Consider the following 27,636-nt stretch of genomic DNA (forward strand, 5'->3'; position numbering starts at 1 on the left):
ACAGGATTGTTGTCGAGGCACAGATCTGGGGAAGCGTACAAAAACATTTCTGCAACCTTGAAGGTCTTCAAGAACACAGTGGCCTCCATCATTCTGAAATAGAAGATGTTTGGAACCACCAAACCACCTGATGGTCACTAACAGAGCTTTACACTTCCTCTGTGGAGATGGGAGAACCTCCAGAAGGACAACTGTCTCTGCAGCACTCCACCAATCAGGCCTTTATAGTAGATTTGCCATACAGAAGCCAATCCTCACTAAAAGGCACATGACACCCCACTTGGAGTTAGCCAAAAGGCACTTGAAGACTCCCAGACCATGAGAAACAAGATGTTCTAGTCTGATGAAACCAAGATTGAACTATTTGGCCTGATTGCCAAGTGTCATATCTGGAAGAAACCTGGCACCATCCCTACGGTGAAGCATGGTGGTGGAAGCATCATAACGTGGGGATGTTTTCAGCTACGGGGACTGGGAGACTAGTCAGGATCAAGGCAAATCTGAACGGAACATATTACACAGAGATCCTTGATGAAAACCTGCTCTAGAGTGCTCAGGACCTCAGGCTGGAAGGTTCACCTTCCAACAAGACAACAACCATAAACACACAGACAAGTCAACGCAGGAGTGGCCAGAGCCCGGACTTGAAGCCGATCGAACATCTCTGGGGAGACCTGAAAATAGCTGTGCAGTAATAACCCCCATCCAACCTGACAGAGCTTGAGAGGATCTGCAGAGAATAATGGGACAAACTCCCCAAATACAGGTGTGCAAAGCTTGTAGCGTCATACCCAAGAAGACTTAATGCTGTAATCACTGCCAAAGGTGCTTCAACAACGTACTGAGTAAAAGGTCTGTATACTTATGTAAATGTGATATTTCAGTTTAAAAAAAAAAGTAAATTAGAAGAAAAAAAATGTAAGAACCTGTTTTTGCTTAGTCATTATGGGGTATTGTGTGTAGATGAGGGGAAAAAACGAACAATTGAAACAATTTTAGAATAAGTCTGTAACTTAAATGTGGAATAAGTCAAGGGGTCTAAATACTTTTCGAAGGCACTGTGTATAAGTGAACATGTGCACCTGCAGTTATGTTCCCTATAGGAATCCTGAAATGATCCCTAAGAGAAACTCCTTCCACAGAAAAATCAGACTCATCATACTGTAGGAAAAATCAGACTCATCATACTGTAGGAAAAATCAGACTCATCATACTGTAGGAAAAATCAGACTCATCATACTGTAGGAAAAATCAGACTCATCATACTGTAGGAAAAATCAGACTCATCATACTGTAGGAAAAATCAGACTCATCATACTGTAGGGAAAATCAGACTCATCATACTGTAGGAAAAATCAGACTCATCATACTGTAGGAAAAATCAGACTCATCATACTGTAGGAAAAATCAGACTCATCATACTGTAGGAAAAAGCTAACTAATTATAGACATACGGTGGAACTAAAAATAACAAGACAACTAATGTCAAATATTCTGTGTCTGTAAAATGTGTATATAGGTTCAGGATTTTTGTGAAACAGCACAGTTGAAAAATATATGGCAAATAGAAATCAAAACTGGATGGTCTTCAGAGAGAGACGGGAGGGGTTGAGGGTAGGAAAAGGGTGGGACAAAAAAAACAAAATATAACTTTTTAAGCAATAAGGCCAGAGGAGGAGTGGTATATGGCTGTTCTTAGCACGACGCAACGCAGAGTGCCTGGACACAGTCCTTAGCTTTGGTATATTTGCCATACATCACAAACCCCCGAGATGCCTTATTGCTATTATAAACTGGTTACCAATGTAATTAGAACAGTAAAAATACATGTTTTGTCATCCCCGTGTTATACAGTCTGATATACCACTGCTGTCAGCCAATCAGCATGCAGGGCTCAAACCACCCAGTTTATAATGTAAAAATATATAGTATGTATAAGCTTGAAGTAGAAGCCTAAGTGTTGTTTATTCCAACTAGGGGAGGGGGGATAGGTTTAGAAAAATAAACACAGAGGAAGCAGTGAAATGTAACCAGTACTGATTAATAGACACATCAGCACTAGACATGATGAAACAGATCACTCAAGTGATGGGAAATGCCATTGTGTTTATGCATAGGATGTGTATGGTGCACAGGAGTGTTGCAAACCTTTCAGCATTGCTCTTATATTGATTCAGCGTATCAAATTACTACCGGTGGGCGGTTTGTTGTTTGTGAAGGCCTGAGGCTAGTAGAACACCAGATGATAGGAAGATTGACTGATTTCACAATTGAACATTCAGAGAGAGTGCGTATGCGTTTTGTGTGTGTCTTCGTGTGTGCGTATGTGCTTGTGTCTCGGTGATGCATCCCTACCCATTCAGCCACATTAGTATGTAAGAAGAGACTGTAGCCTGTGGCTGTAATGCAGCTCTCTGTAAAGACTAGCCATTAACCCCGGCTCACCCAGTACTTAATGACCTACTCTCTGTTGTAAAGTAGCAGCCACACAAAAATCCTTCATGGAATAGCAGTATAATGGACACTCCAGTTGCTGGGAGCTGATTGACATATTATCCACTGAAGCTTAAAAGTCAATGTAGCCACTTAAAAAGCCCATGTGAAGTTTAGCATTTGTAATTGTTGGATATGATATCCAAGCATGTCACACCTACTCCTGCTCCCTCCCTGCGTTGCCAGTCTACTAACCACCAGTCCTGGTAACCCACATTATTCCCCCCTGGCAACACACATTGCGCACACCTAGCAACCATCATTGTGCACACCTGCTCCCCATCGTTAAGCACACCTGGACTTCATCGCCACCTTGATTACTTTCCCTTCATATAGCCCTCAGTAAGCCTCAGTCATCATTCAGTATTGGTTTTGGTTACGCATTATCGTCATGTTTATTATTACTGAAACTCACCATCTGCACCTGCTTCCTGACTCCCTGTGTATACGTTACAAAGCATTTCCATTTGGCATATGTTGAACAATATTTGAGTATTTAATGATTTTAAGATTTAGACAAACAAAAATGAATATTGATGGTTGTACAGTTGTCTCAAATAAAACTGTGAAGGACCTCAGCGTTACTCTGGACCCTGATCTCTCTTTTAAAGAACATATCAAGACTGTTTCAAGGACAGCTTTTTTCCATCTACGTAACATTGCAAAAATCAGAAACTTTCTGTCCAAAAATGATGCAGAAAAATGTATCCATGCTTTTGTCGCTTCAAGCTTAGACTACTGCAATGCTCTACTTTCCGGCTACCTGGATAAAGCACTAAATAAACTTCAGTTATTGCTAAACACGGCTGCTAGAATCTTGACTAGAACCCTAAAATGTGATCATATTACTCCAGTGCTAGCCTGTCTACACTGGCTTCCTGTTAAGGCAAGGGCTGATTTCAAGGTTTTACTGCTAACCTACAAAGTATTACATGGGCTTGCGCCTACCTATCTCTCTGATTTGGTCCTGCCGTACATACCTACACGTACTCTATGGTCACAAGACGCAGACCTGCTTACTGTCCCTAGAATTTCTAAGCAAACAGCTTGAGGCAGGGCTTTCTCCTTTAGAGCTCTATTTTTATGGAATGGTCTGCCTATCCATGTGAGAGACGCAGACTTGGTCTCGACCTTTAAGTCGATATTGAAGACTCATCTCTTCAGTAGGTCCTATGATTGAGTGTAGTCTGGCCCAAGGGTGCGAAGGTGAACTGAAAGGCACTGGAGCGACAAACCGCTCCTTGCTGTCTCTGCCTGGCTGGTTCCCCTCTCTCTGCCTCTAACCCTATGACGGGGGCTGAGTCACTGGCTTACTAGTGCTCTTCCATGCCATCCCTAGGAGGGGTGTGTCACTTGAGTGGGTTGAGTTACTGACGTGATCTTCCTGTCCAAGTTGGCGCCCCCCTCGGGTTCGTGCAGTGGGGGAGGTCTTTGTGGGCTATACTCGGCCTTGTCTCAGGGTAGAAGGTTGGTGGTTGAAAATATCCCTCTAGTTGTGTGGGGGCTGTTCCTTGGCAAAGTGGGCAGGGTTATATCCTGCCTGTTTGGCCCTGTCTGGGGTTATTGTCGGACAGGGCTACAGCGTCTCCCGACCCCTCCAGCCTCCAGTATTTATGCAGTAATAGTTTGTGTCAGAGGGCTAGTGTCAGTCTGTTATAGCTAGATTATTTCTTGTCTTATCCGGTGTCCTGTGTGAATTTAAGTATGCTCTTTCTAATTCTCTCTCTCTCTCTCTCTCTCTCTCTTCCTCTCTCTCTCTTCCTCTCTCTCTTCCTCTCTCTCTTCCTCTCTCTCTTCCTCTCTCTTCCTCTCTCTCTCTCTCTCTCTCTCTCCTTCTCTCTCTCTTTTCCTCTCTTCCTCTCTCTCTTTCTTCCTCTCTCTCTCTCTCTCTCTCTCTCTCTCTTCCTCTCTCTCGCTCTCTTCCTCGCTCTCTTCCTTGCTCTCTTCCTCTCTTCTCTTCCTCGCTCTCTCTTCCTCTCTCTCTCTCCCTCTCTCTCTTCCTCTCCCTCTTCCTGTCTCTCTTCCTGTCTCTCATCCTCTCTCTCTTCTCTCTCTCGGAGGACTTGAGCCCTAGGACCATGCCTCAGGACTACCTGGCCTGATGACTCCTTGCTGTCCCCAGTCCACCTGGTCACGCTGCTGCTCTAGTTGCAACTTTTCTGCCTGTGGCTATGGAACCCTGACCTGTTCACTGGACGTGCTACCTTGTCCCGGACCTGCTGTTTTGGACTCTCTCTCTACCGCACCTGCTGTCTCTAACTCTGAATGATCAGCTATGAAAAGCCAAATTACATTTACTCCTAAGGTGCTGTTGCACCCTCTACAACCACTGTGATTATTATTATCTGAGCCTGCTGGTCATCTATGAATGTTTGAACATCTTGGCCATGTTCTCTTATAATCTTCACCCCACACAGCCAGAAGAAGACTGGACACCCCTCAGAGCCTCTCTAGGTTTCTTCCTAGGTTTCTTTCTGCCTTTCTAGAGAGTTTTTCCTAGCCACCGTGCTTCTACATCTGCAATGCTTGCTGTTTGGGGTTTTAGGCTGGGTTTCTGTACAGATCTTTGTGACATCAGCTGATTTAAAAAGGGCTTTATAAATATATTTGATTTAATTTGATTGATGAATGCTAAAAGGAATACTGTTATTCACAGTACCTGTTTTCTTGTCCTAGTTGTCATCAGATGTCTGTGTTTGTCAGGTGAAGACACATTTAAACAGTAAATACTGGAAGATGTCTCATTGACAAATTGTCCCTTGTCTCAAGTCCAGCTCCTCTCAGTCAATAAGTTACAGTTCTGTTGAGAACTACAAAAGGGTTACAGACTGATGTCACTCTCAGTGAGGGCTTAGGTGGAGTCATGTCAGAATGATCTGTTATGGGCCAGTGAGTCATGTCAGAATGATCTGTAATGGGCCAGTGACTCATGGCAGAATGATCTGTTATGGGCCAGTGAGTTGTGGCAGAATGATCTGTAATGGGCCAGTGAGTTGTGTCAGAATGATTGGTTATGGGGCTGCGTGTGTGTGTGTTGTCTGACATTGTGTCAGTCAGAGAGAGAGGTATTAAGTCAAAGCATTGTAATTAATGATGTGTGAATGGTACCTAGGCAAAGCCCCCTCACAAAAAAATCATTTCAGCTAATTACTGACTGACTGTCAGCCCCCCAACTGTGTCTCTAGGAGATACTTCTGACTACAGTTCAGAGAGAGAGGGAGAGAGACCGAGGGAGGGGGAGAGGGAGAGAGACCGAGGGAGGGGGAGAGGGAGAGAGACCGAGGGAGGGGGAGAGGGAGAGAGACCGAGGGAGGGGGAGAGGGAGAGAGACTGAGGGAGGGGGAGAGGGAGAGAGACCGAGGGAGGGGGAGAGGGAGAGAAACCGAGGGAGGGGGAGAGGGAGAGTGGGAAAGAGGTATATAAAGTGTTTGTCAACCACCATTCAGCCTGCTGTCTCATCTCTCTCTCTCTCTCTCTCTCTCTCTCTTTCTCTCTCTCCCTCTCTCTCTCGATAGATAGATAGTTAGATAGATAGTTAGATAGATAGATAGATAGATAGATAGATAGATAGATAGATAGATAGATAGCCTACATCAGAGCTGCTCCAACCCAGTCTGAGGGGCTCAGAATGTGGGTACCAGCCCCTTGCACCAAACCCACACTGAGGACTTGGCCACATCAAGAGGCCTGGCACTGGTGCCAGGCTGGCCAGTTAGCCTGTAGCTGGTGACAACCCACTGGCACTGACAACCTCCAGGAATTGGCAACCCAATGGGGGAGTTGGAATGGTCACCAAGGACGATGAGTGTAAACAGTCAGTCTTTTTCTGTGCGATAACCTTTTCCAACATGAGGGTTATTTGGGGTACAATCCCATCACATTGATTCAATATAATTGCATTTGCGCTACTAAGAGGAGTATTAGTAATGGTTTTCTACATGGTTAAAGGACATAAAGGTGTGAATAGCTTTTATAGGAACATGCTTGGTAGTACTAGTTTAAAGCTAGTGGTTTTAAATTAGAAAGCAGACATTTTCTTTTATTTTCTTGGAAAGCAGAAGTGAGAATATCACATTACGGCTTAATGCATTTTATGCTAATGTTTTACAAGAGCTCCCAAGAATCAAGGTCAACCACAAAAATGAAGAACGAGTAAATCATCCTCTGATTGAATGATGTTAACTCATTCATCACAACTTGGTACTTCCTTCTCCATTCTATCATCAGACAGTGGTTAGGCGTACCATACCTGCGTAGGGGACGGGGGCGTCTTTATCAAGGGCCACCAGGGGAGGGTCCAGTTGGACGATGTCCATGTTCTCTGTGATTACCCCATGGTATGACGTCTCAATCCACGGCTTGTGTTTGTTCACTACGAGAGAGAAAGGAGGGTGTTAAGGAGGGATGGAGAAAGAGAGAAAGATAATGTCAGTCATGCGTTCACAGAAGTTTATATATTTTCAGTCTGCATGCAATTACTGGGCGAACTGAGAATGGCTTCGTGCAAAATTAATACAACAGATTTTCTTTCCTCCCCACACTGCAACTCCCACTTGGAAAAACAGCCATGCACACTCACACATAAACACACACTCACACACATACACACACACACACTGCTTTTCCTGGCAGAGGATCTCCATTCTTCCTTTTTATCTGAGAAACATTCTCATTTCACTAATCTTCTCTACTCCTTTTCTCCCCCTCTCTTTCCTCTCTCAAACGTTCCCTGCACGTCTCAAAGCGCTCCGCCAGGCTTGATCAATGATCACTATTGAGCTGCCAGCAGAGCACTACTTCCTGGGCCCAGCCAAACAAAGTTCATGAGGACTGGGACGATTAGCACGGCATAATTGAGTAAAACCCCTGAGGGCCGTGAAGCAGGAGTTAGCTAGCTCACCGTTTTATATACCATCTCTCTATCAAAGGTAAGGGTTTTAAAAACAGCAACAGCCCATTTCCTCCTCAACTCCTTCACTTAATCACAGCTTTAGCTGACTCAGGAGGGAACAACAATGCCCAAATCACATCCTGTGAATTCCTATACGAGGAAATTATAGGTTGTTAGCAACACAAAACTAGGGCGTTTTATGTGATACACATCCAAGAGAAATGGCCTAAATACATCATTTATAACACTTTCCCATGCGTACATGGTCATGCATACTCATTATCTGACATTCAGTGAAAGAGAAGGAGAAAAAAGTCTGTACACCAAACAATTTGTAAAGCTGTCTCTAGTGCTACATTACAGCACCTCTCTTCATGGGTGTAGGAATCACTTTGTCTAAGATGTAAGGCACTGTAAGTATATAAACACAAGCAAACATAAGTGTGCTACTTAGCACCAGAATCTATACATCCTCTTACATGAATCATAACATAGAATCAAAACATCAGAAAGGAAGGTACAGATTTTGGATGTGTGGTCTCAGACTAAAAATATTTTCAGACTTCATGTCTTTTTGATGATTTGAGATTCAAATTAGGCAGTAGGCCTTCTAGGACACTGAAGTACACCAACACCACCTCCACTCCAACACCAACACCACCAAAACACCACCACTCCAACACCACAATCACGCCAACACCACCACTCCACCACCACCACCACGTCAACACGACCACCACACCAACACCACCACCACTCCACCACCACCACGCCACCACCACCCCAACACCACGCCAATACCATCCCCATGCCAACAACACCCTCACCAACACCACCACCAACACCACCATCACGTCAACACCACCACTTCAACACGACCACCACGCCAACACCACCACCACTCCACCACCACCACGCCACCACGACCCCAACACCACGCCAATACCATCCCCATGCCAACAACACCCTCACCAACACCATCACCAACACCACCATCACATCAATAGCACATCAATAACAGCTGGTGCGTGATCTCTAATATTAAGGAAGTCTCGGTGTATTGCTTGCCTGAGGTAGACTACCTTACGATAAGCTGTAGACCACACTGTCTTCCAAGACAGATTTCATCTCTATTTTTCGTAGCTGTCTATTTACCCCCACAAAATGATGCTAGCACTCAAAGAGCTGTATAGGCCCTAAGCCCTAAGGCCCTAAGCAAACAAGAAAATGCTCATCCAGAAGTGGCTCTCCTAGTGGCCCGGAGACTTTAATGCAGGCAAACTTACATCCGTTATACCTCATTTCTACCAACAAGTCACAAGTGCAACCAAAGGAAAAAAAACTCTAGACCACCTTTACTCTACACACAGAGATGCATACAAAGCTCTCCCTCGCCCTCCATTTGGAAAATCTGAGCAGAATTCTATCCTCCTGATTCCTGTTTACAAGCAAAAACTAAACAGGTAGTACCATTGACTCGCTCAATTTATTTCAATTTATTTTGCTCAATTTATTTCACCTTTATTTAATCAGGTAGGCCAGTTGAGAACAAGTTCTCATTTACAACTGCAACCTGGCCAAGATAAAGCAAAGCAGTGTGACAAAAAACATCAACACAGAGTTACACATGGGGTAAACAAAAGTCAATACAATACACGATAGAAAAATCTATATACAGTGTGTGCAAATGGAGTAAGGAGGTAAGGCAATAGATAGGCCAATAGTAGCGAAGTAATTACAATTTAGCAAATTAACACTGGAGTGATAGATGTGCAAATGATGATTTGCAAGTATAAATACATGTGTGCAAAAGAGCATAAAAAGTAAATAAAAACAACATTGGGATGAGGTGGGTAGTTGGATGGGCTATTTACAGATGGACTATGTACAGCTGCAACAATCGGTAAGCTGCTCAGATAGCTGATGCTTAAAGTTAGTGAGGGAAATCTAAGTCTCCAACTTCAGCTATTTTTGCAATTTGTTATAGTCATTGACAGCAGAGAACTGGAAGGAAAGGCGGCCAAAGGAAGTGTTGGCTTTGGGGATGACCAGTGACTTATACCTGCAGGAGCGCGTGCTACGGGTGGGTGTTGCTATGGTGACCAGTGAGCTGAGAAAGGCGGAGCATTACCTAGCAAAGACTTATAGATGACCTGGAGCCAGTGGGTCTGGCGACGAATATGTAGTGAGGGCCAGCCGACAAGCCAGGGAAAATGCAGAGCGCCAAATTCAAATAAAATACCATAAAAATCAAACTTTCATTAAATCACACCTGTAAGATATCATATTAAAGCTACACTCGTTGTGAATCCAGCCAACATGTCAGATTTCCTAAAGGCTTTTCATCGAAAGCATAAGATGCTATTATCTGATGATAGCACAACAGTAAACAAAGAGAGAGAAGCATATTTCAACCCTGCAGGCGCGACACAAAACGCAGAAATAAAATATAAATCATGCCTTATCTTTTACGAGCTTCTTTTGTTAGCACTCCAATATGTCCCAAAAACATCACAAATGGTCATTTTGTTCAATTAATTTCATCGATATATATCCAAAATGTAAATTTATTTGGCGTTTGATCCAGAAAAACACAGCTTCGAACTTGCGCAGCGTCACTACAAAATATCTCAAAAGTTACCTGTAAACTTTGCCAAAATATTTTAAACTACTTTTGTAATACAACTCTAGTTTTTTTTAAATGTTAATAATCGATCAAATTTAAGACGGGATGATCTGTGTTCAACAGGAAGACAACAAACGGACGCTACTTTTCGAGTAATGCGCCTCTCTCAAAAAGTACACTTCAAATGACACTCATTCAAGATGGCCGTACTTCTTCATTACACAAAGGAATAACCTCAACCAATTTCTGCCAGCAGCATACCACCCTGCATACCACTGCTGGCTTGCTTCTGAAGCTAATCAGGGTTGGTCCTGGTCAGTTCCTGGATGGTGATTGGGGACACTGCCCTGTGTAGGGTGCCGTCTTTCGTATGGGACGTTAAACGGGTGTCCTGACTCTCTGAGGTCATTAAAAGATCCCATGGCACTTATCGTAAGAGTAGGGGTGTTAACCCTGGTGTCCTGGCTAAATTCCCAATCTTGCCCTCAAACCATCACGGTCACCTAATAATCCCCAGTTTACAACTGGCTCATTTATCCCTCTCCTCTCCCCTGTATCTATTCCCCATGTTGTTGCTGCAAATGAGAACATGTTCTCAGTCAACTTAACTGGTAAAATAACGCATGAAAAATTGCAAACAAGTCCCTCAGAAATCTGGTTTCCCAATGAAAACTCATTGAACAGACAGTGACCTCAAAAAAAGAAAATCTGATACATAAGTTCTGTTATACTCACAGACATGTTTCAAACAGTTTTAGAAACTTCAGAGTGTTTTCTATCCAAAGCTACTAATAATATGCATATCTTATATTCTGGGGATGAGTAGCAGGAAGTTGAATTTGGGCACGCTATTTATCCAAAAGTGAAAATGCTGCCCCCTATCCCGAAGAAGTTAATTTGAGTCTGGAAGGAGAGTTTACAGTCTAGCCAGACACCTAGGTATTTGTAGTTGTCCACATATTCTAAGTCAGAACCCGTCTAGAATAGTGATGCTAGTTGGGTGGGCGGGTGTGGGCAGCAATCGGTTGAAGAGCATGCATTTAGTTTTACTAGCGTGTAAGAGTAGTTGGAGGCCACGGAAGGAGTGTTGTATGGCATTGAAGCTCTTTTGGAGGTTTGTTAACACAGTGTCCAAAGAAGGGCCAGATGTATACAGAATGTTGTCGTCTGCATAGAGCTGGATCAAGGAATCACCCGCAGCAAGAGCAACATCATTGATATATATAAAGAAAAGAGAGAGACTGCCAGAGGTCCGGACAACAGGCCCTCCGATTTGACACACTGAACTCTATCTGAGAAGTAGTTGGTGAACCAGGTGAGGCAGTGATTTGAGAAACAAGGCTGTTGAGTCTGCCGATAAGAATATGGTGATTGACAGAGCCGAACGCCTTGGCCAGGTCGATGAAGACGGCTGCACAGTACTGTCTTTTATCGATGGCAGTTATGATATTGTTTAGTACCTTGAGCGTGGCTGAGGTGCATCCGTGACCAGCTCGGAAACCAGATTCCACAGCGGGGAAGGTATGGTGGGATTCAAAATAGTCAGTGATCTGTTTGTTAACTTGACTTTTGAAGACTTTAGAAAGGCAGGGCAGGATGGATATAGGTCTTTAACAGTTTGGGTATAGAGTGTCACCCCCTTTGAAGAGGGGGATGACCACAGCAGCTTTCCAATCTTTAGGAATCTCAGACTATACGAAAGAGAGGTTGAACAGACTAGTATTAGGGGTTGCAACAATGGTGGTGGATAATTTTATAAAGAGAGGGTCCAGATTGTCTAGCCCAGCTGATTTGTACAGGTCCAGGTATTTCAGCTCTTTCAAGCTGGGGAGGCTTGGGCAAGTAGCTGCGGGGGGTGCGGAGCTGTTGGCCGGGGTAGGGGTAGCCAAGAGGAAAGCATGGCCAGCCGTAGAGAACTGCTTGTTGGAATTCTCGATTATCATGGCTTTATCGTTGCTGACAGTGTTTCCTAGCCTCAGTGCAGTGGGCAGCTGGAAGGAGGTGCTCTTATTCTCAGAAGCTCCTTCACCGACGTCCAACAAAGGCCGGTTGAGGGCACATAGAACATAATTACGTCGGCAGACCAGTCATAATGGATAGGCGGGGGTCTGTGTCAACAAAGGGTCCAGGCCAGTTGGCAAAAGAGGTATTGTAGCTAGAGAAATTAGGTTTGCCAGCCGGGAGAAGCGCCTGGCGCTAGGCTAACTGGTGCTAGTTTCGGGACAAGGGTGTATAGCCACTATAGCCACTCGGTAGCAGCTAGTTAGCTGCGATGATCCGATGCAAAGGTCCAGAGCTTATGGCTGGAATCCGGTGATGTAGTTGCTTCTAGTCGTGTTAGTGAAGAGTCCGGGAGGCATCAGCTGTGTAGCCAAGTGATCATAGGGTCCACTGAGCAGGCCGGGAAATGGGCCTGTCTCAAGGCTAGCTTCGGGGCTGGGACACTCTGGAGTAATGGTCCAGAGCTAACGGCTGGAATCTGGTGATGTAGTGGAGAAAAGCAGTCCGATATGCTCAGGGTTGATATTGCGCTGTGCAGACTGGCGGGTATTATCCAGGCTAAAAGCGGATGGTGTCTGAGCTAAAGGTAACGGCTGCTAGCAGTGGCTAACAATGACTAATATGTTCCGGGATTCATCCAATGGCATTGAGGAGTATGGCTTCATCAACAAATCCATTGTTAACGTTGTCCCCACAGTCACCATATGTACAGTATATATCCTAAATAGAAGCATTGGATTACAGGCATCACCTGCACCGGGCTAAAGGCTAGAGCTGCCACTTTCAAGTAGCGGGACACTAATCCGTACGCGTAAAAGAAATCCCGCTATGCTTTCAGATGAACCATCAAACAGGCAAAGCATCAATACACTAAGATTGAATCCTACTGCGCCGCCTCTGACGCTCGTTGGATGTGGCAGGGCTTGCAAACTATTATGGACTACAAAGGGAAACCCAGACACAAGTTGCCCAGGGACGCGAGCCTAGCAGATGAGCTAAATGCCCATTATGCTCGCTTTGAGGCAAAGAAACACTGAAGCATGCATGAGAGCACCAGCTTTTCCAGACGTCTGTGTGATCACGCTCTCCATAGCCAATGTGAGTAAGACCTTTAAACAGGTCAACATATACAAGGCGGCAGGGCCAGACAGATTAGCATGACGTCTACTCAGACCATGCGTGGACCAACTGGCAAGTGTCTCACTGACATTTTCAACCTCTCCCTGACCGAGTCTGTAATACCTACATGTTTCCAGCAGACCACCATAGTTCCTGTGCCCAAGAAAGCGAAGGTAACCTGCCTAAATGACTACCACCCCGTAGTACTCACATCGGTAGCCATGAAGTGCTTTGAAAGGCTGGTCATGGCTCACATCAACACCATCATTCTGGAAACCCTTGACCCACTCAAGATCGCATACCGCCCCATCAGATCCACAGATGACAGAATCTCAATCGTACTCCACACTGCCATTTCCCACGACAGGAAAACCTACGTGAGAATGCTGTTCATTGACAACAGCTCAGCATTCAACACTTTAGTGCCTTCAAAGCTCATCACTAAGCTAAGGACCATGGGAATAAACACTCTGCAACTGTATCCTGGACTTCCTGACGGCCTGCCCCCAGGTGGTAAGGGTAGGCAACAACACATCTGCCACATTGATCCTCAACACAGGGCCCCTAAGGTGTGCATCCTTAGTACCCTCCTGTGCTTCCTGTTCACCCACGACTGCGTGGCAAAGCACGGCTCCAACACCATCATTAAGTTTTCTGACGACATAACAGTAGTTGGCCTGAACACTGACAACGATGAGACAGACTATGGGAGGAGGTCAGAGACCTGGTCTGGGAGGTGCCAGAATAACTACCGATCCCTCAACGTAACCAAGACTTAGGAGATGATTGTGTACTACAGGAAAAGGAGGACCGAGCACGCCCCCATTCTTATCGACGGGGCTGTAGTGGAGCAGGTTGAGAGCTTCAAGTTCCTTGGTGTTCTCATCACAAACAAACTAGAATGGTCCAAACACACCAAGACAATCGTGAAGAGGGCACGACAAAGCCTATTCAAGAAACTTTAAAGATTTGGCATGGGTCCTCAGATCCTCAAAACATTCGACAGCTGCAACATTGAGAGCATCCTGCCTGACTGGTTGCATCACTGCCTGGTACGGCAACTGCTTGGCCTCCAACCGCAGAGGGTAGTGCGTATGGCCCAGTACATCACTGGGGCTAAGCTGCCTGCAATCCAGGACCTCTACGCCAGGCGGTGTCAGAGGCAGGCCCTAAAAATTGTCATAGACCCCAGACACCCCTGTCATAGACTGTTCTCTCTACCACTGCATGGCAAGTGGTACCGGAGTGCCAAGTCTAGGACAAAAAGGCTTCTCAACAGTTTTTACCCCCAAGCCATAAGACTCCTGAACAGGTGATCAAATGGCTACCCGGACTATTTACATTGTGTGCCTCCCCAACCCCTCTTTTATGCTGCTGCTACTCTCTGTTTATCTTATATGCATAGTCACTTTAACTATACATTCATGTACATACTACCACAATTGGCCCGACCAACCAGTTCTCCCGCACATTGGCTAACCGGGCTGTCTGCATTGTGTCCCGCCACCCACCACCCACCAACCCCTCTTTTACGATACCGCTACTCTCTGTTCATCATATATGCATAGTCAATGTAACCATATCTCATGTACATACTACCTCAATCAGCCCGACTAACCGGTGCCTGTATATAGCTTTGCTACTGTTATAGCCTCGCTACTGTATATAGCCTCGCTACTGTTATTTTTTACTGTATTTTTACTGTTGTTTTTAGTTCTTTACTTACCTATTGTTCATCTAATACCTTTTTTTTGTAAATTGCACTGTTGGTTAGAGCCTTTAAGTAAGCATTTCTCCGTAAGGTCTATCTATACCTGTTGTATTCCACGCACGTGACAAATAACTTGATCCTGACCGGTTGCATCACCGCCTGGTATGGCAACTGGTTGCATCACCGCCTGGTATGGCAACGGCTCGGCCGCTGACTGTAAGGCGCTACGGAGGATAGTGCGTACGGCCCAGTACATCACTAGGGCCAAGCATCCTGCAACCTAGGACCTATATACTAGGCAGTGTCAGAGGAAGGCCCCAAAAAATGTCAAAGACTCCAGTCACCCAAGTCATAGTGTTCTCTCTGCTACTGCACGGGAAGCTGTTTCAGAGCGCCAAGTCCAGGACAAAAAGTCTCCTCAACAGCTTCTACCCCCAAGCCATAAGACTGATGAACAATCAAATAGCCACCCAAACTACTCAAATTGCTGCTACTTGCTGTTTATTATCTATGCATAGTCACTTTGTACAAATGACCTCGACTAACATGTACCCCAGCACATTGACTCGGTACTGGTACCCCCTGTATATAACCTCGTTATTGTTATTTTATTGTGTTACTTTTATTGAATTTTTATTTTCATTTATTTAGTGAATATTTTCTATTTCTTGAACTGCATTGTTGGTTAAGGGCTTGTAAGTAAGAATGTTATGGTAACTGTTGTATTCGGCGCATGTGACAGATAAAATGTGATTTGATTTGATTAGCTCATGATACATTATAAATGACCTCCGGGCTGAAACAATGTGAGGTGAAACTACAGTATATTACCAACAGTAGCTCCAGGGATCTAAGGCTATCTCTGATCAACTTCCCTGCCTTATTAGTTTTATTACCATGTTTATTAGCTGGTCCTATGGTATGATATCGCTGTTGTGGAGACGGTTGTGTAATATATAATGCATTGTGTTATCAAGCACAAATGCTGACAGGATAATGAAAATGTGGCTTAGTTTAGAATTAGGCTGATCTACCACCTCCATGTTCAAGTGTCCAGTCCTCTTGAAGCTTTGGCGACTTATTGACAATTTAAATCCTGGCCAGAAGAGCTTGAATGGTTCAGCCGGGTTGACCATAGCTGATGAAAGGTCAGGTTGACCCAACTGGTCTGGGATCAGCTTTATACAGACTATTATTACTAACTACTGTGGAACATCAATCCAAAGGACTTCTGAGATCATTCCTCAGTTTATTAATTTCCGTTCGGTATCGAATGCTTCTCTGGTCAACCCAGTTAATGACACCACAAAGCTTCCCTTGTGTGTGTGTGTGTGTGTGTGTGTGTGTGTGTGTAGTCCTAATGGTTTCTGCCCAGCAGGAGTGGTGAGGGCACTAGAGGAACATCTCTCCTGTAATTGTGGCTGTGCCTTCATGGTGCAGCCCCCAGGTGATGTCATGCCCACCCCAGCCTCTGATTGAAACGTTTCGCCTTATAAGAACACCAATGTTGACTCCATCCCCACACCCATCCCCTTCCACACATCCACATCCTCATCCTAAGGGAATGCCCATCATTATTGACAGGTCGGAGACATCCAGAGGCATTAGAGTCCTGAGACGGGGAGAGAGATAGATGTCCTACCATCTCCAGACAGATAGTCCTGGGTTCAATGGGAAACAGGGGGACCATGGGGATGGAAGAGAGAAATGATCGAGCGATACGCCATCACTTAGATGGAAGTCGGAGGGTGGCCCCTCGGGAGGCATTGCAGCCAATAAACGTAATCTAATCCTAAACGTTATTTCGCTAATGCCAAAATTCTAAGCGATTAACCCCACACTTCAAAATGTCAGCCTGGATCTAAACTAAACACAGTTAATCCACTGATCAGTAACCAGGCACCGTGACACAGTCACAGCCAAGGTGCATTATTTTACTATGCAGGAAAGATACAATATGGCAAAAAGGTGATCCGGACAGCAAGACACAGCTGGAATTGTGTCTTGATTCATTCAGCAGACAAAACAGACACACCGGAAAAGGTTTGTTTAAAAAAAATGTTGTTTGATCTGTGTGGAGATGTTTGTCTTGTCTAATACCTCTCCAGCCTGCAGGCTTTATACAGACACTAATAGGATGTGTTTTAAAAACACCTCAAGACGAGAGAGCCCTTGGGAGACTCGTCACATCTGTCACCACAATTTTAAAATAAAACACCTTCATTGGGTACGTAAAGCAGTGTTTTAATGCCATGCAATAACCTTTGTTTGTGAATGGAGGGAGGTCGATTCTCCCCTCGCTAAAACTCACGCCTGTCTTGGGAAAACATGATTAGCAGAGGTAGAGTTTCTTTTTTTTTTCTTTTTACATCTTGAGGCCATGTCAGAAATGAATTTGCCGCTCTCTCCCTGCCTGCTTGATTTAACCTGGCTTTATTATTTGCTTTTTTAGACCCGAGCAGAGATTCAAATACCATGACCTTTCTGGCAACACGCTCCACCTGATAAAACCAGCCGGGCTCTTTGTCAGAAGCCTTTAGATACAGCTCTCCGCTGAGACACAGGACATCAGACGCCACAGAGAGCAACACAGAAAGCAACACACAGAGAAAAACTGAAAGCAAGTCGATGGGGTGAATGTGAAGAGAATCCACAGACACTGTGTTCTAAAGAGCCCCGTGCTTGCTAAATGCTAAATGCTAAATGCTAAATGCTATGGAAAAGCACCATGTTCTTCACAGAAGCCTGATTCTTTCCACAAAGCAATGAAAGAAACAACAAACTACTTTAGACACAAACATACAGTTGAAGTCAGAAGTTTACATACACCTTTGCCAAATAGATTTAAACTCAGTTTTTCACAATCCCTGACATTTAATCCTAGTAAAAAATCCCTCTTTTTGGTCGGTTAGGATCACCACTTTATTTTAAGAATGTGAAATGTCAGAATAATAGTAGAGAGAAGTATTTATTTCATCTTTAATTTCTTTCATCACATTCCCAGTGGGTCAGAAGTTTACATGCACTCAATTAGTATTTAGTAACATTGCCTTTCAATTGTTTAACTTGGGTCAATCATTTTGGGAAGCCTTCCCACAATAAGTTGGGTGAATTTTGGCCCATTCCTCCTGACAGAGCTGGTGTAACTGAGTCAGGTTTGTAGACCTCCGTGCTTGCCCATGCTTTTTCAGTTCTGCCCACAAATTTTCTATAGGATTGAGGTCAGGGCTTTGGGATGGCCACTCCAATAACTTGACTTTGTTGTCCTAAAGCCATTTTGCCACAACTTTGGAAGTATGCTTGGGGTCATTGTTTATTTGGAAGATCCATTTGTGACCAAACTTTAACTTCCTGACTGATGTCTTGAGATGTTGCTTCAATTTATCCATATCATTTTCCTCCTCATGATGCCATATATTTTGTGAAGCGCACCAGTCCCTCCTGCAGCAAAGCACACCCACAACATGATGCTACCACCCCCGTGCTTCACGGTTGGGATGGTGTTCTTCAGCTTGTAAGCCTCCCCCTTTTTCCTCCAAACATGATGATGGTCACTATGGCCAAACAGCTCTACTTTTCTTTCATCAGACCAGAGGAAATTTTTTCAAAAACTACGATCTTTATCCCCATGTGCCGTTGCAACCAGTAGTCTGGTTCTTTTAAGGCGGTTTAGGAGCCGTGGCTTCTTCCTTGCTGAGCGGTCTTTCAGGTTATGTCAATATAGAACTCCTTTTACTGTGGATATAGATACTTTTCTACCTGTTTCCTCCAGCATTTTTACAAGGTCCTTTGCTGTTGCTCAGGGATTAAGTTGTACTTTTCGCACCAAAGTAAGTTCATCTCTAGGAGACAGAACGCGTCTCCTTCCTGAGCTGTATGACGGCTGCATGGTCTCATGGTGTTTATACTTTTGTACTATTGTTTGTACAGATTAACTTGGTACCTTCAGGCGTTTGGAAATTGCTCCCAAGGATGAACCAGACTTGTGGAGGTCTACAATTTTTTTTTCTGAGGTCTTGGCTGATTTCTTTTGATTGTCCCATGATGTCAAGCAAAGAGGCACTGAGTTTGAAGGTAGGCCTTGAAATACATCCACAGGTGCACCTCCAATTGACTCGAATGATGTCAATTAGCCTATCAGAAGCTTCTAAAGCCATGACATAATTTTCTGGAATTTTCCAAGCTGTTTATGGTCACAGTCAACTTAGTGTATGTAAACTTCTGACCCACTGGATTTGTGATACAGTGAATTCTAAGTGAAATCATATGTCTGTAAACAATTGGTGGAAAAATTACTTGTTCCATGCACAAAGTAGATGTCCTAACCGCCTTGCCAAAACTATAGTTTGTTAACATGAAATTTGTGTAGTGGTTGAAAAACAAGTTTTAATGACTCCAACCTAAGTGAATTTCAACTTCTGACTTCAACTGTATGTCCTATGGTCAATACTGGAGACACACTCCATGCTGGACAGACGCACAACAGTACAAGGTCTGTGTTGCCTTTTTACTTGTTAATAGGCTTTTAACAATTTCTCTGAAAAAATAGCAAGGTAATAAAGACCATCCATCCAAATGGAGCCTTTATCAGTACAGCCTGAATCTATTCCACATCAGTGTGTTCATGAAGCATTGGTAGTTTGTTCTGCAAAGGGTTTTCAAAGTACTAGCATCTCTGCACATAATAAGAGTGATTAGGCCATCAGCTTTCATGTGTCCATTCAGGAGCAGTCTGAGAGCAGACATTGGATGGAGGAGAAGCAGGCCCATAGTGCTGTATGATTATGATAGACCAGAGTAATGTAGAAAAGAGAGGAGCTGTGGATAAAAATAGACAGACATTCACAGACCTATTTCAACCAACCTGCTCTCAAAAAGTATGCTTTTTTCCCTCATCAATCTACACCCACTAGGGTAGCCTAGTGGTTAGAGCGTTGGACTAGAAGGTTGCAAGTTCAAACCCCCGAGCTGACAAGGTACAAATCTGTCGTTATACACCTGAACAGGCAGTTAACCCACTGTTCCTAGGCCGTCATTGAAAATAAGAATTTGTTCTTAACTGACTTGCCTAGTTAAATAAAGGTTAAAAAAATACCCCATAATGACAAACTAAAAACTGTTTTTTAGAAATGTTTGCAAATGTACAAAACAGAAATACCTTATTTACATAAGTATTCAGACCCTTTGCTATGAGACTCCAATCTGAGCTCAGGTACATCCTGTACTGGACCAATTTAATTTGCATGTATGCTAGAATTGATAGTACATCGTCATAATAATAGCTTTCTCGTATAATTTCACATTATCATTACTGAGGGATAGTTTAAGGGCACTGAATATATGTTTAAATGATTTCCCAGTGAATGGAGGGAGTAGAGTTACCCTACTGGTCCTACAGAGACATATATCAGAGACACTTATCCACTATGGACACCAACAGACATTTACAGTAACAGTAATCCACACTAGCTCCCAGCAACACAGAGATGTCCATCAACAGGCTTGTGTGAATTCATATAATTTATATTCTCCCTGAGAGGACGCAGAGAACATTAAATCACTTATTTATCTTTATCTTAACCCTCCTCATTCTCCCCATGCACCCTGCCCTTTCCCTATCCCCCCACAATAACCACATTCTCTTTTCCACTCTCCTTCAATAAGGCCTTTCTCTTTTCCCCTCCCTCTACCTTTGCTGCTCATTCTGCCCTGTTCTCTCTTTGCCCTCGCTCTCTCTCTCGCTCTCTCTCTCTCTCTCTTTGCCCTCGCTCTCTCTCTCTCTCTCTCCCTCTTTCTCTCCCCTTCCCTTAACCCTGTTGTCCTCTCCCCTCTCCTTCCCTTAACCCTGTTCTCCCCTCCCCTCCCATTAACCCTGTTCTCCACTTCCCTTAACCCTGTTCTCCACTTCCCTTAACCCTGTTCTCCACTTCCCTCCCCTCGCCTTCACCCTGTTCTCCCCTCGCCTCCACTTTACCCTGTTCTCCCCTCGCCTCCCCTTAACCCTGTTCTCCCCTTCCCTCCCCTCCCCTTCCATTCCCTTAACCCTGTTCTCCCCTTCCCTCCCCTCCCCTTCCATTCCCTTAACCCTGTTCTCCCCTTCCCTCCCCTTCCATTCCCTTAACCCTGTTCTCCCCTTCCATTAACCCTGTTCTCTCTTTCCTCTCTCTCTCTCCCTTTCCCTTAACCCTGTTCTCTCTTCCCCTCTTTCTCTGTCCCCTTCCCTTAACCCTGTCCTCCCCTCCCCTTCCCTTAACCCTGTTCTCTCTTTCCACTCTCTCTCTCTCTCTCTCACTCCCTTTCCCTTAACCCTTAACCCTTTCCCTTAACCCTTTCCCTTCCCTGTTCTCCCTTTACACTCTCTCTCTCTCTCCCCTTCCCTTAACCCTGTTCTCTCTTTCCACTCTCTCTCTCTCTCTCTCTCTCTCTCTCTCTCTCTCCCTTTCCCCTAACCCTGTTCTCCCTTCCCTGTTCTCCCTTTAAACTCTCTCTCTCTCTCCCCTTCCCTTAACCCTGTTCTCTCTTTCCACTCTCTCTCTCTCCCTTTCCCTTAACCCTGTTCTCCCTTCCCTTAACCCTGTTCTCTCTTTACACTCTCTCTCTCTCTCTCCCTTTCCCTCAACCATGTTCTCCCTTCCCCTCTTTCTCTGTCCCCTTCCCTTAACCCTGTTTCCCCCCTCCCCTTCCCTTAACTCTGTTCTCTCTTTCCACTCTCTCTCTCTCTCTCCCTTTCCCTTAACCCTGTTCTCTCTTCCCCTCTTTCTCTGTCCCCTTCCCTTAAACCTGTTCTCTCTCTCCTCTTGTCACTCATTCTCTATTTTACTGATTGTCTCTTCCTCTCCTTTGAACCTTGAAGATCTTTGCCAACTTTAATCTCCTCTGTTCTCCGAACACCTTTTGCCTCACAGAGCAACATGACAGAAAACACGCCGGTGCCACCAGTCGGGAGGCGAGGGGCACAGAGTCTGTGTTTATTGTCTCCTAAAGAATGAGGGGAACGAGGAGAGGAAGGGTAAACAAAGATAAAGGGATAACAGTTGTCGGCACGTTCACCAAATAAATTTGACAGCAGTGTTTTGGTAATCTGTAAGAATAAAATCTCCTCATTACTTAACCAGCACACAGCAAGGTGACTGTTCCGTACACCTGGCTGTCACTGCACCTGTCACCCAAATGCCACCACCACACATCTGTCCCTCTCCGATTCTAGCCTGCTCACCTCCACCACACACATATAAATAGCATGTCTTGTACACTGTCAGGGAAATCATATATGGAGGACATTTTGGAGAACTCTTCGACCCCACAGAAAATTGGATGACCATCTAAAAGTCTGAAGCAGTCTGAATGTCCTCTAAGACTAACTTGGCTTTACTGTAGGCGATTCCTATGATTCATCTGATGTATTTTATCCATTTTCTCCTACAGACATCCAAAGACAGTTGGAAGACAACAAATCAAAGTACTGGTTTAGTTTTCTGGCTGCACTACTGCTGCCAGACTGTGTAGATTTGCTAGTTTTACTATGTGTTTTCTGTTGGCAGCCTCAGGCAGGGTGTGTTTCTGGGAGTGGTCACTGTGCCAGATCCCTGTGTGGTGGTGGTGGAACTACTGGTTTCACTGTGCCAGATCCCTGTGTGGTGGTGGAACTACTTGTTTCACTGTGCCAGATCCCTGTGAGGTGGTGGAACTACTGGCTTCACTGTGCCAGATCCCTGCGTGGTGGTGGAACTACTGGTTTCACTGTGCCAGATCCCTGTGTGGTGGTGGTGGAACTACTGGTTTCACTGTGCCAGATCCCTGTGTGGTGGTGGTGGAACCACTGGTTTCACTGTGCCAGATGCCTGTGTGGTGGTGGTGGAACTACTAGTTTCACTGTGCCAGATCCCTGTGTGGTGTTGGTGGTACTGCTGTTTTCACTGTGCCAGATCCCTGTGTGATGGTGGTGGAACTACTGGTTTCACTGTGCCAGATCCCTGTGTGGTGGTGGAACTACTTGTTTCACTGTGCCAGAACCATGTGAGGTGGTGGAACTACTGGTTTCACTGTGCCAGATCCCTGTGTGGTGGTGGTGGTGGAACTACTAGTTTCACTGTGCCAGATCCCTGTGTGGTGGTGGTGGTACTGCTGGTTTCACTGTGCCAGATCTTTGTGTGGTGGTGGAACTACTGGTTGCACTGTGCCAGATCTCTGTGTGGTGGTGGAACTACTGGTTTCACTGTGCCAGATCTCTGTGTGGTGGTGGGGTGGTACTGCTGGTTTCACTCCTGTGGTTAGAATGGGTTGGAGAACACTCAGACACCTGCTGGGCTGTCCCAGTCAACTCCAGCTACATCAATTCAATATTTAAGTCTCAACCAAGCGTGATCCAACCCTGAGGTAACTGTGAGGTGGGCTAACCCTGGGATAACACTGTGAAACCACCGTGGTTCAACTCTTCTAACACAAATCCAACCACACATATCCAGAGGCTTCCATGATACACCCTCAGTACACACACATTTCAAAATGTACACCCTCTCTCTCTCTTACCCCCCCCTCTCTTTCTGTCTAACCCATTTCTTTTATCTTTCTTTTTGTTGTCTTTGTCTCTACTCAGATGGAGCTCAGTAGTAAAGGTCAAGGTCTTATCAAAAGTTGGATTTCTCCTGGCTGAAGAAAACACTCTCTGATGACACTGAAAAAGAACAAGGGAAGGAGAGCGAGAGAAAGAGTAGAACACAGAGTGTTTGATGTTTCTCCACATCCCCTGCAATGAGGCACTTGCTTTGTTGGGTCGTCGTGTTGTGTCATGTTGTGTTGCGTTGTCGTGTTGTGTTGTGTCATGTTGTGTTGAGGGGAGTGCAGATTCTGCATCAGTGGCTTGTAGGCTCTGTGTGGAAGCCAGGAGATGGTAAATGCGTTCATGTTAATTAACGGTCAGATTCCGTGAGATCGACAGTTATTTGCTTGACGATCACCGGTTGAAGAAATTTCGTGACTGCCACAGCCCTAGTGCAGCAGCCCTATTTTTGGAGATGGGGACTTATTAACCTGCAGAGATAGGAAGAGCCTGACTGCACTAAGCTGCACAGATCCACTCTTACCCCCTGAGAAGGGAGAGAGAGAGAGAGAGCGAGAAAGAGACAGATTTTTTTCCATTCATATAGGGTCATAACGCCCATTATAAAACAACTCTCTCACACACAGAATATAATAATAATAATTGTGCACCAAAATGAAGTAGACATACTTGTCACATGCCAGTTATGGCCCTTCCAAACTAATGGCTCTGCAGAGTGAGTTAAAGGTTGACTTTGGGAAGTAGCAGTCTGATTGACTGCATGCGGCAGCTCAGCTCATAATTGCATTTATGAATCTTGGATCATATGGCACATCTGTTCTGCTGTACTGCTTACACTGTATTGTTTAGAAAGATACAGTAGTTACAATATTCAGACATACAGTGAATCAATTAGCATGTGTATATTAAATACTAACTGTAATTCACTAATGCTATAAGTAGAACTGTGATTGAAATTATTAATGCCAGATATAAAGCCTGTCACAGTTCAACCAAAATCATGATATTCTGCTACCTTGACAACAGTCATTTATAAATCACAGTTTCTTCCCAAGACACTTCAAATTCCTCTCGACTCACTGTCTTCACAGACAGACACGCGAAGAAATTGTTCATATGTAAAAAAAAAAGTTATGTGATCTTATCAGCTTGTTGAGAGAGTTCATTTCATGTTGAAATGAGAGAGAAGAAGGCCTGTGTGTGTGTGTGTGTGCATATGGGTGCGTGTCTGTGTGTGTGTCTGTGTGTATGTCATTGAGAGAGAAATTTCTTCTCTCTTTTGATCCTGGAAGAATATGTGTGATTGTTTGGGGATGCCTGCGGCCAGCAGGGAAACAGGAAGAGAACACATTGAGTAAATAAAACCCTTCAACATGTAATCCTGTTAGGATGGCTAGCTGTTTGAAGGGAAGGCCACTGTCTTTGTACAGAGAGGTTTGTTACGCACCGTACACACACACACACACACATGCGCACACACACACACGCACGCACGCACGCACGCACGCACGCACGCACGCACACACACACACACACACACACACACACACACACACACACACACACACACACACACACACACACACACACACACACACACACACACACTAGTCCCCAGTCACTTAGTGTTTCTGAGAGGATTCGGGAGTGTGTGTGTAGAGATGGGAAGGAAAGATCAGGACTTGAGAGGGAAGAAAATGAGGGAAGGGCGACTCAGGCGTTGGCGAGACTGATCAGGGGAGACACAAATCAACACAGAGAGGGGGGAAAGTGTGTGTATGTGTGTAAAAGTTGTATGGAGCATGTGTGGATCAATCATAACACTGTCAGTCCTGGATCATCTTCAACACAATGTTGGTTCTCCTGAATCATCTTCAACACTATGCTGGTTCTCCTGGATCATCTTGAACACTATGTTGGTTATCCTGGATCATCTTCAACACTATGTTGGTTCTCCTGGATCATCTTCAACACTATGCTGGTTCTCCTGAATCATCTAGAACACTATGTTGGTTCTCCTGAATCATCTTCAACACTATGTTGGTTCTCCTGGATCATCTTCAACACTATGTTGGTTCTCCTGAATCATCTTGAACACTATGTTGGTTCTCCTGGATCATCTTAAACACTATGTTGGTTCTCCTGGATCATCTTCAACACAATGTTGGTTCTCCTGAATCATCTAGAACACTATGTTGGTTCTCCTGGATCATCTTGAACACTATGTTGGTTCTCCTGGATCATCTTGAACACTATGTTGGTTCTCCTGGATCATCTTCAACACTATGTTGGTTCTCCTGGATCATCTTAAACACTATGTTGGTTCTCCTGGATCATCTTCAACACAATGTTGGTTCTCCTGAATCATCTAGAACACTATGTTGGTTCTCCTGGACCATCTTCAACACTATGTTGGTTCTCCTGAATCATCTAGAACACTATGTTGGTTCTTCTGGATCAGCTTCAACACTATGTTGGTTCTCCTGAATCATCTTCAACACTATGTTGGTTCTCCTGAATCATCTTGAACACTATGTTGGTTCTCCTGGATCATCTTAAACACTATGTTGGTTCTCCTGGATCATCTTCAACACAATGTTGGTTCTCCTGAATCATCTAGAACACTATGTTGGTTCTCCTGGATCATCTTGAACACTATGTTGGTTCTCCTGGATCATCTTGAACACTATGTTGGTTCTCCTGGATCATCTTCAACACTATGTTGGTTCTCCTGGATCATCTTAAACACTATGTTGGTTCTCCTGGATCATCTTCAACACAATGTTGGTTCTCCTGAATCATCTAGAACACTATGTTGGTTCTCCTGGATCATCTTCAACACTATGTTGGTTCTCCCGAATCATCTAGAACACTATGTTGGTTCTTCTGGATCAGCTTCAACACTATGTTGGTTCTCCTGAATCATCTTCAACACTATGTTGGTTCTCCTGGATCATCTTCAACACTATGTTGGTTCTCCTGAATCATATTCAACACTATGTTGGTTCTCCTGGATCATCTTCAACACTATGTTGGTTCTCCTGGATCATCTTCAACACTATGTTGGTTCTCCTGGATCATTTTCAACACTATGTTGGTTCTCCTGAATCATCTTGAACACTATGTTGGTTCTCCTGGATCATCTTCAACACTATGTTGGTTCTCCTGAATCATCTAGAACACTATGTTGGTTCTTCTGGATCATCTTCAACACTATGTTGGTTCTCCTGAATCATCTTCAACACTATGTGGGTTCTCCTGGATCATCTTCAACACTATGTTGGTTCTCCTGAATCATCTTCAACACAATGTTGGTTCTCCTGAACCATCTAGAACACTATGTTGGTTCTCCTGGATCATCTTCAACACTATGTTGGTTCTCCTGGATCATCTTCAACACTATGTTGGTTCTCCTGGATCATCTTGCACACTATGTTGGTTCTCCTGGATCATCTTGACCACTATGTTGGTTCTCCTGGATCATCTTGAACACTATGTTGGTTCTCCTGGATTATCTTCAACACTATGTTGGTTCTCCTGGATCATCTTCAACACTATGTTGGTTCTCCTGAATCATCTTAAACACTATGTTGGTTCTCCTGGATCATCTTCAACACAATGTTGGTTCTTCTGAATCATCTAGAACACTATGTTGGTTCTCGTGGATCATCTTCAACACTATGTTGGTTCTCCTGGATCATCTTGAACACTATGTTGGTTCTCCTGGATCTTCTTGAACACTATGTTGGTTCTCCTGGATCATCTTGAACACTATGTTGATTCTCCTGGATCATCTTCAACACTATGTTGGTTCTCCTGGATCATCTTCAACACTATGTTGGTTCTCCTGGATCATCTAGAACACTATGTTGGTTCTCCTGGATCATCTTGAACACTATGTTGGTTCTCCTGGATCATCTTCAACACAATGTTGGTTCTCCTGAATCATCTAGAACACTATGTTGGTTCTCCTGGATCATCTTCAACACTATGTTGGTTCTCCTGGATCATCTTGAACACTATGTTGGTTCTCATGGATCTTCTTGAACACTATGTTGGTTCACCTGGATCATCTTGAACACTATGTTGATTCTCCTGGATCATCTTCAACACTATGTTGGTTCTCCTGGATCATCTTCAACACTATGTTGGTTCTCCTGGATCATCTAGAACACTATGTTGGTTCTCCTGGATCATCTTGAACACTATGTTGGTTCTCCTGGATCATCTTCAAC

General features: G+C 44.4%; 1 protein-coding gene across 1 annotated transcript in view; it reads right to left on the minus strand.

The window, feature by feature from the left end:
- The window catches only part of LOC110503384 (calsyntenin-2), a 488,175-nt gene that overhangs the window by 252,561 nt on the left and 207,978 nt on the right, over positions 1–27,636 (minus strand). The window contains exon 2 of the mRNA XM_036962198.1: positions 6,743–6,865. Within this exon, the coding sequence (XP_036818093.1) occupies positions 6,743–6,865 (123 nt within the window). The remainder of the gene's footprint in view (positions 1–6,742; positions 6,866–27,636) is intronic.

The sequence above is a fragment of the Oncorhynchus mykiss genome, chromosome 24 (assembly GCF_013265735.2).
Source record: "Oncorhynchus mykiss isolate Arlee chromosome 24, USDA_OmykA_1.1, whole genome shotgun sequence".
NCBI lineage: Eukaryota > Metazoa > Chordata > Actinopteri > Salmoniformes > Salmonidae > Oncorhynchus > Oncorhynchus mykiss.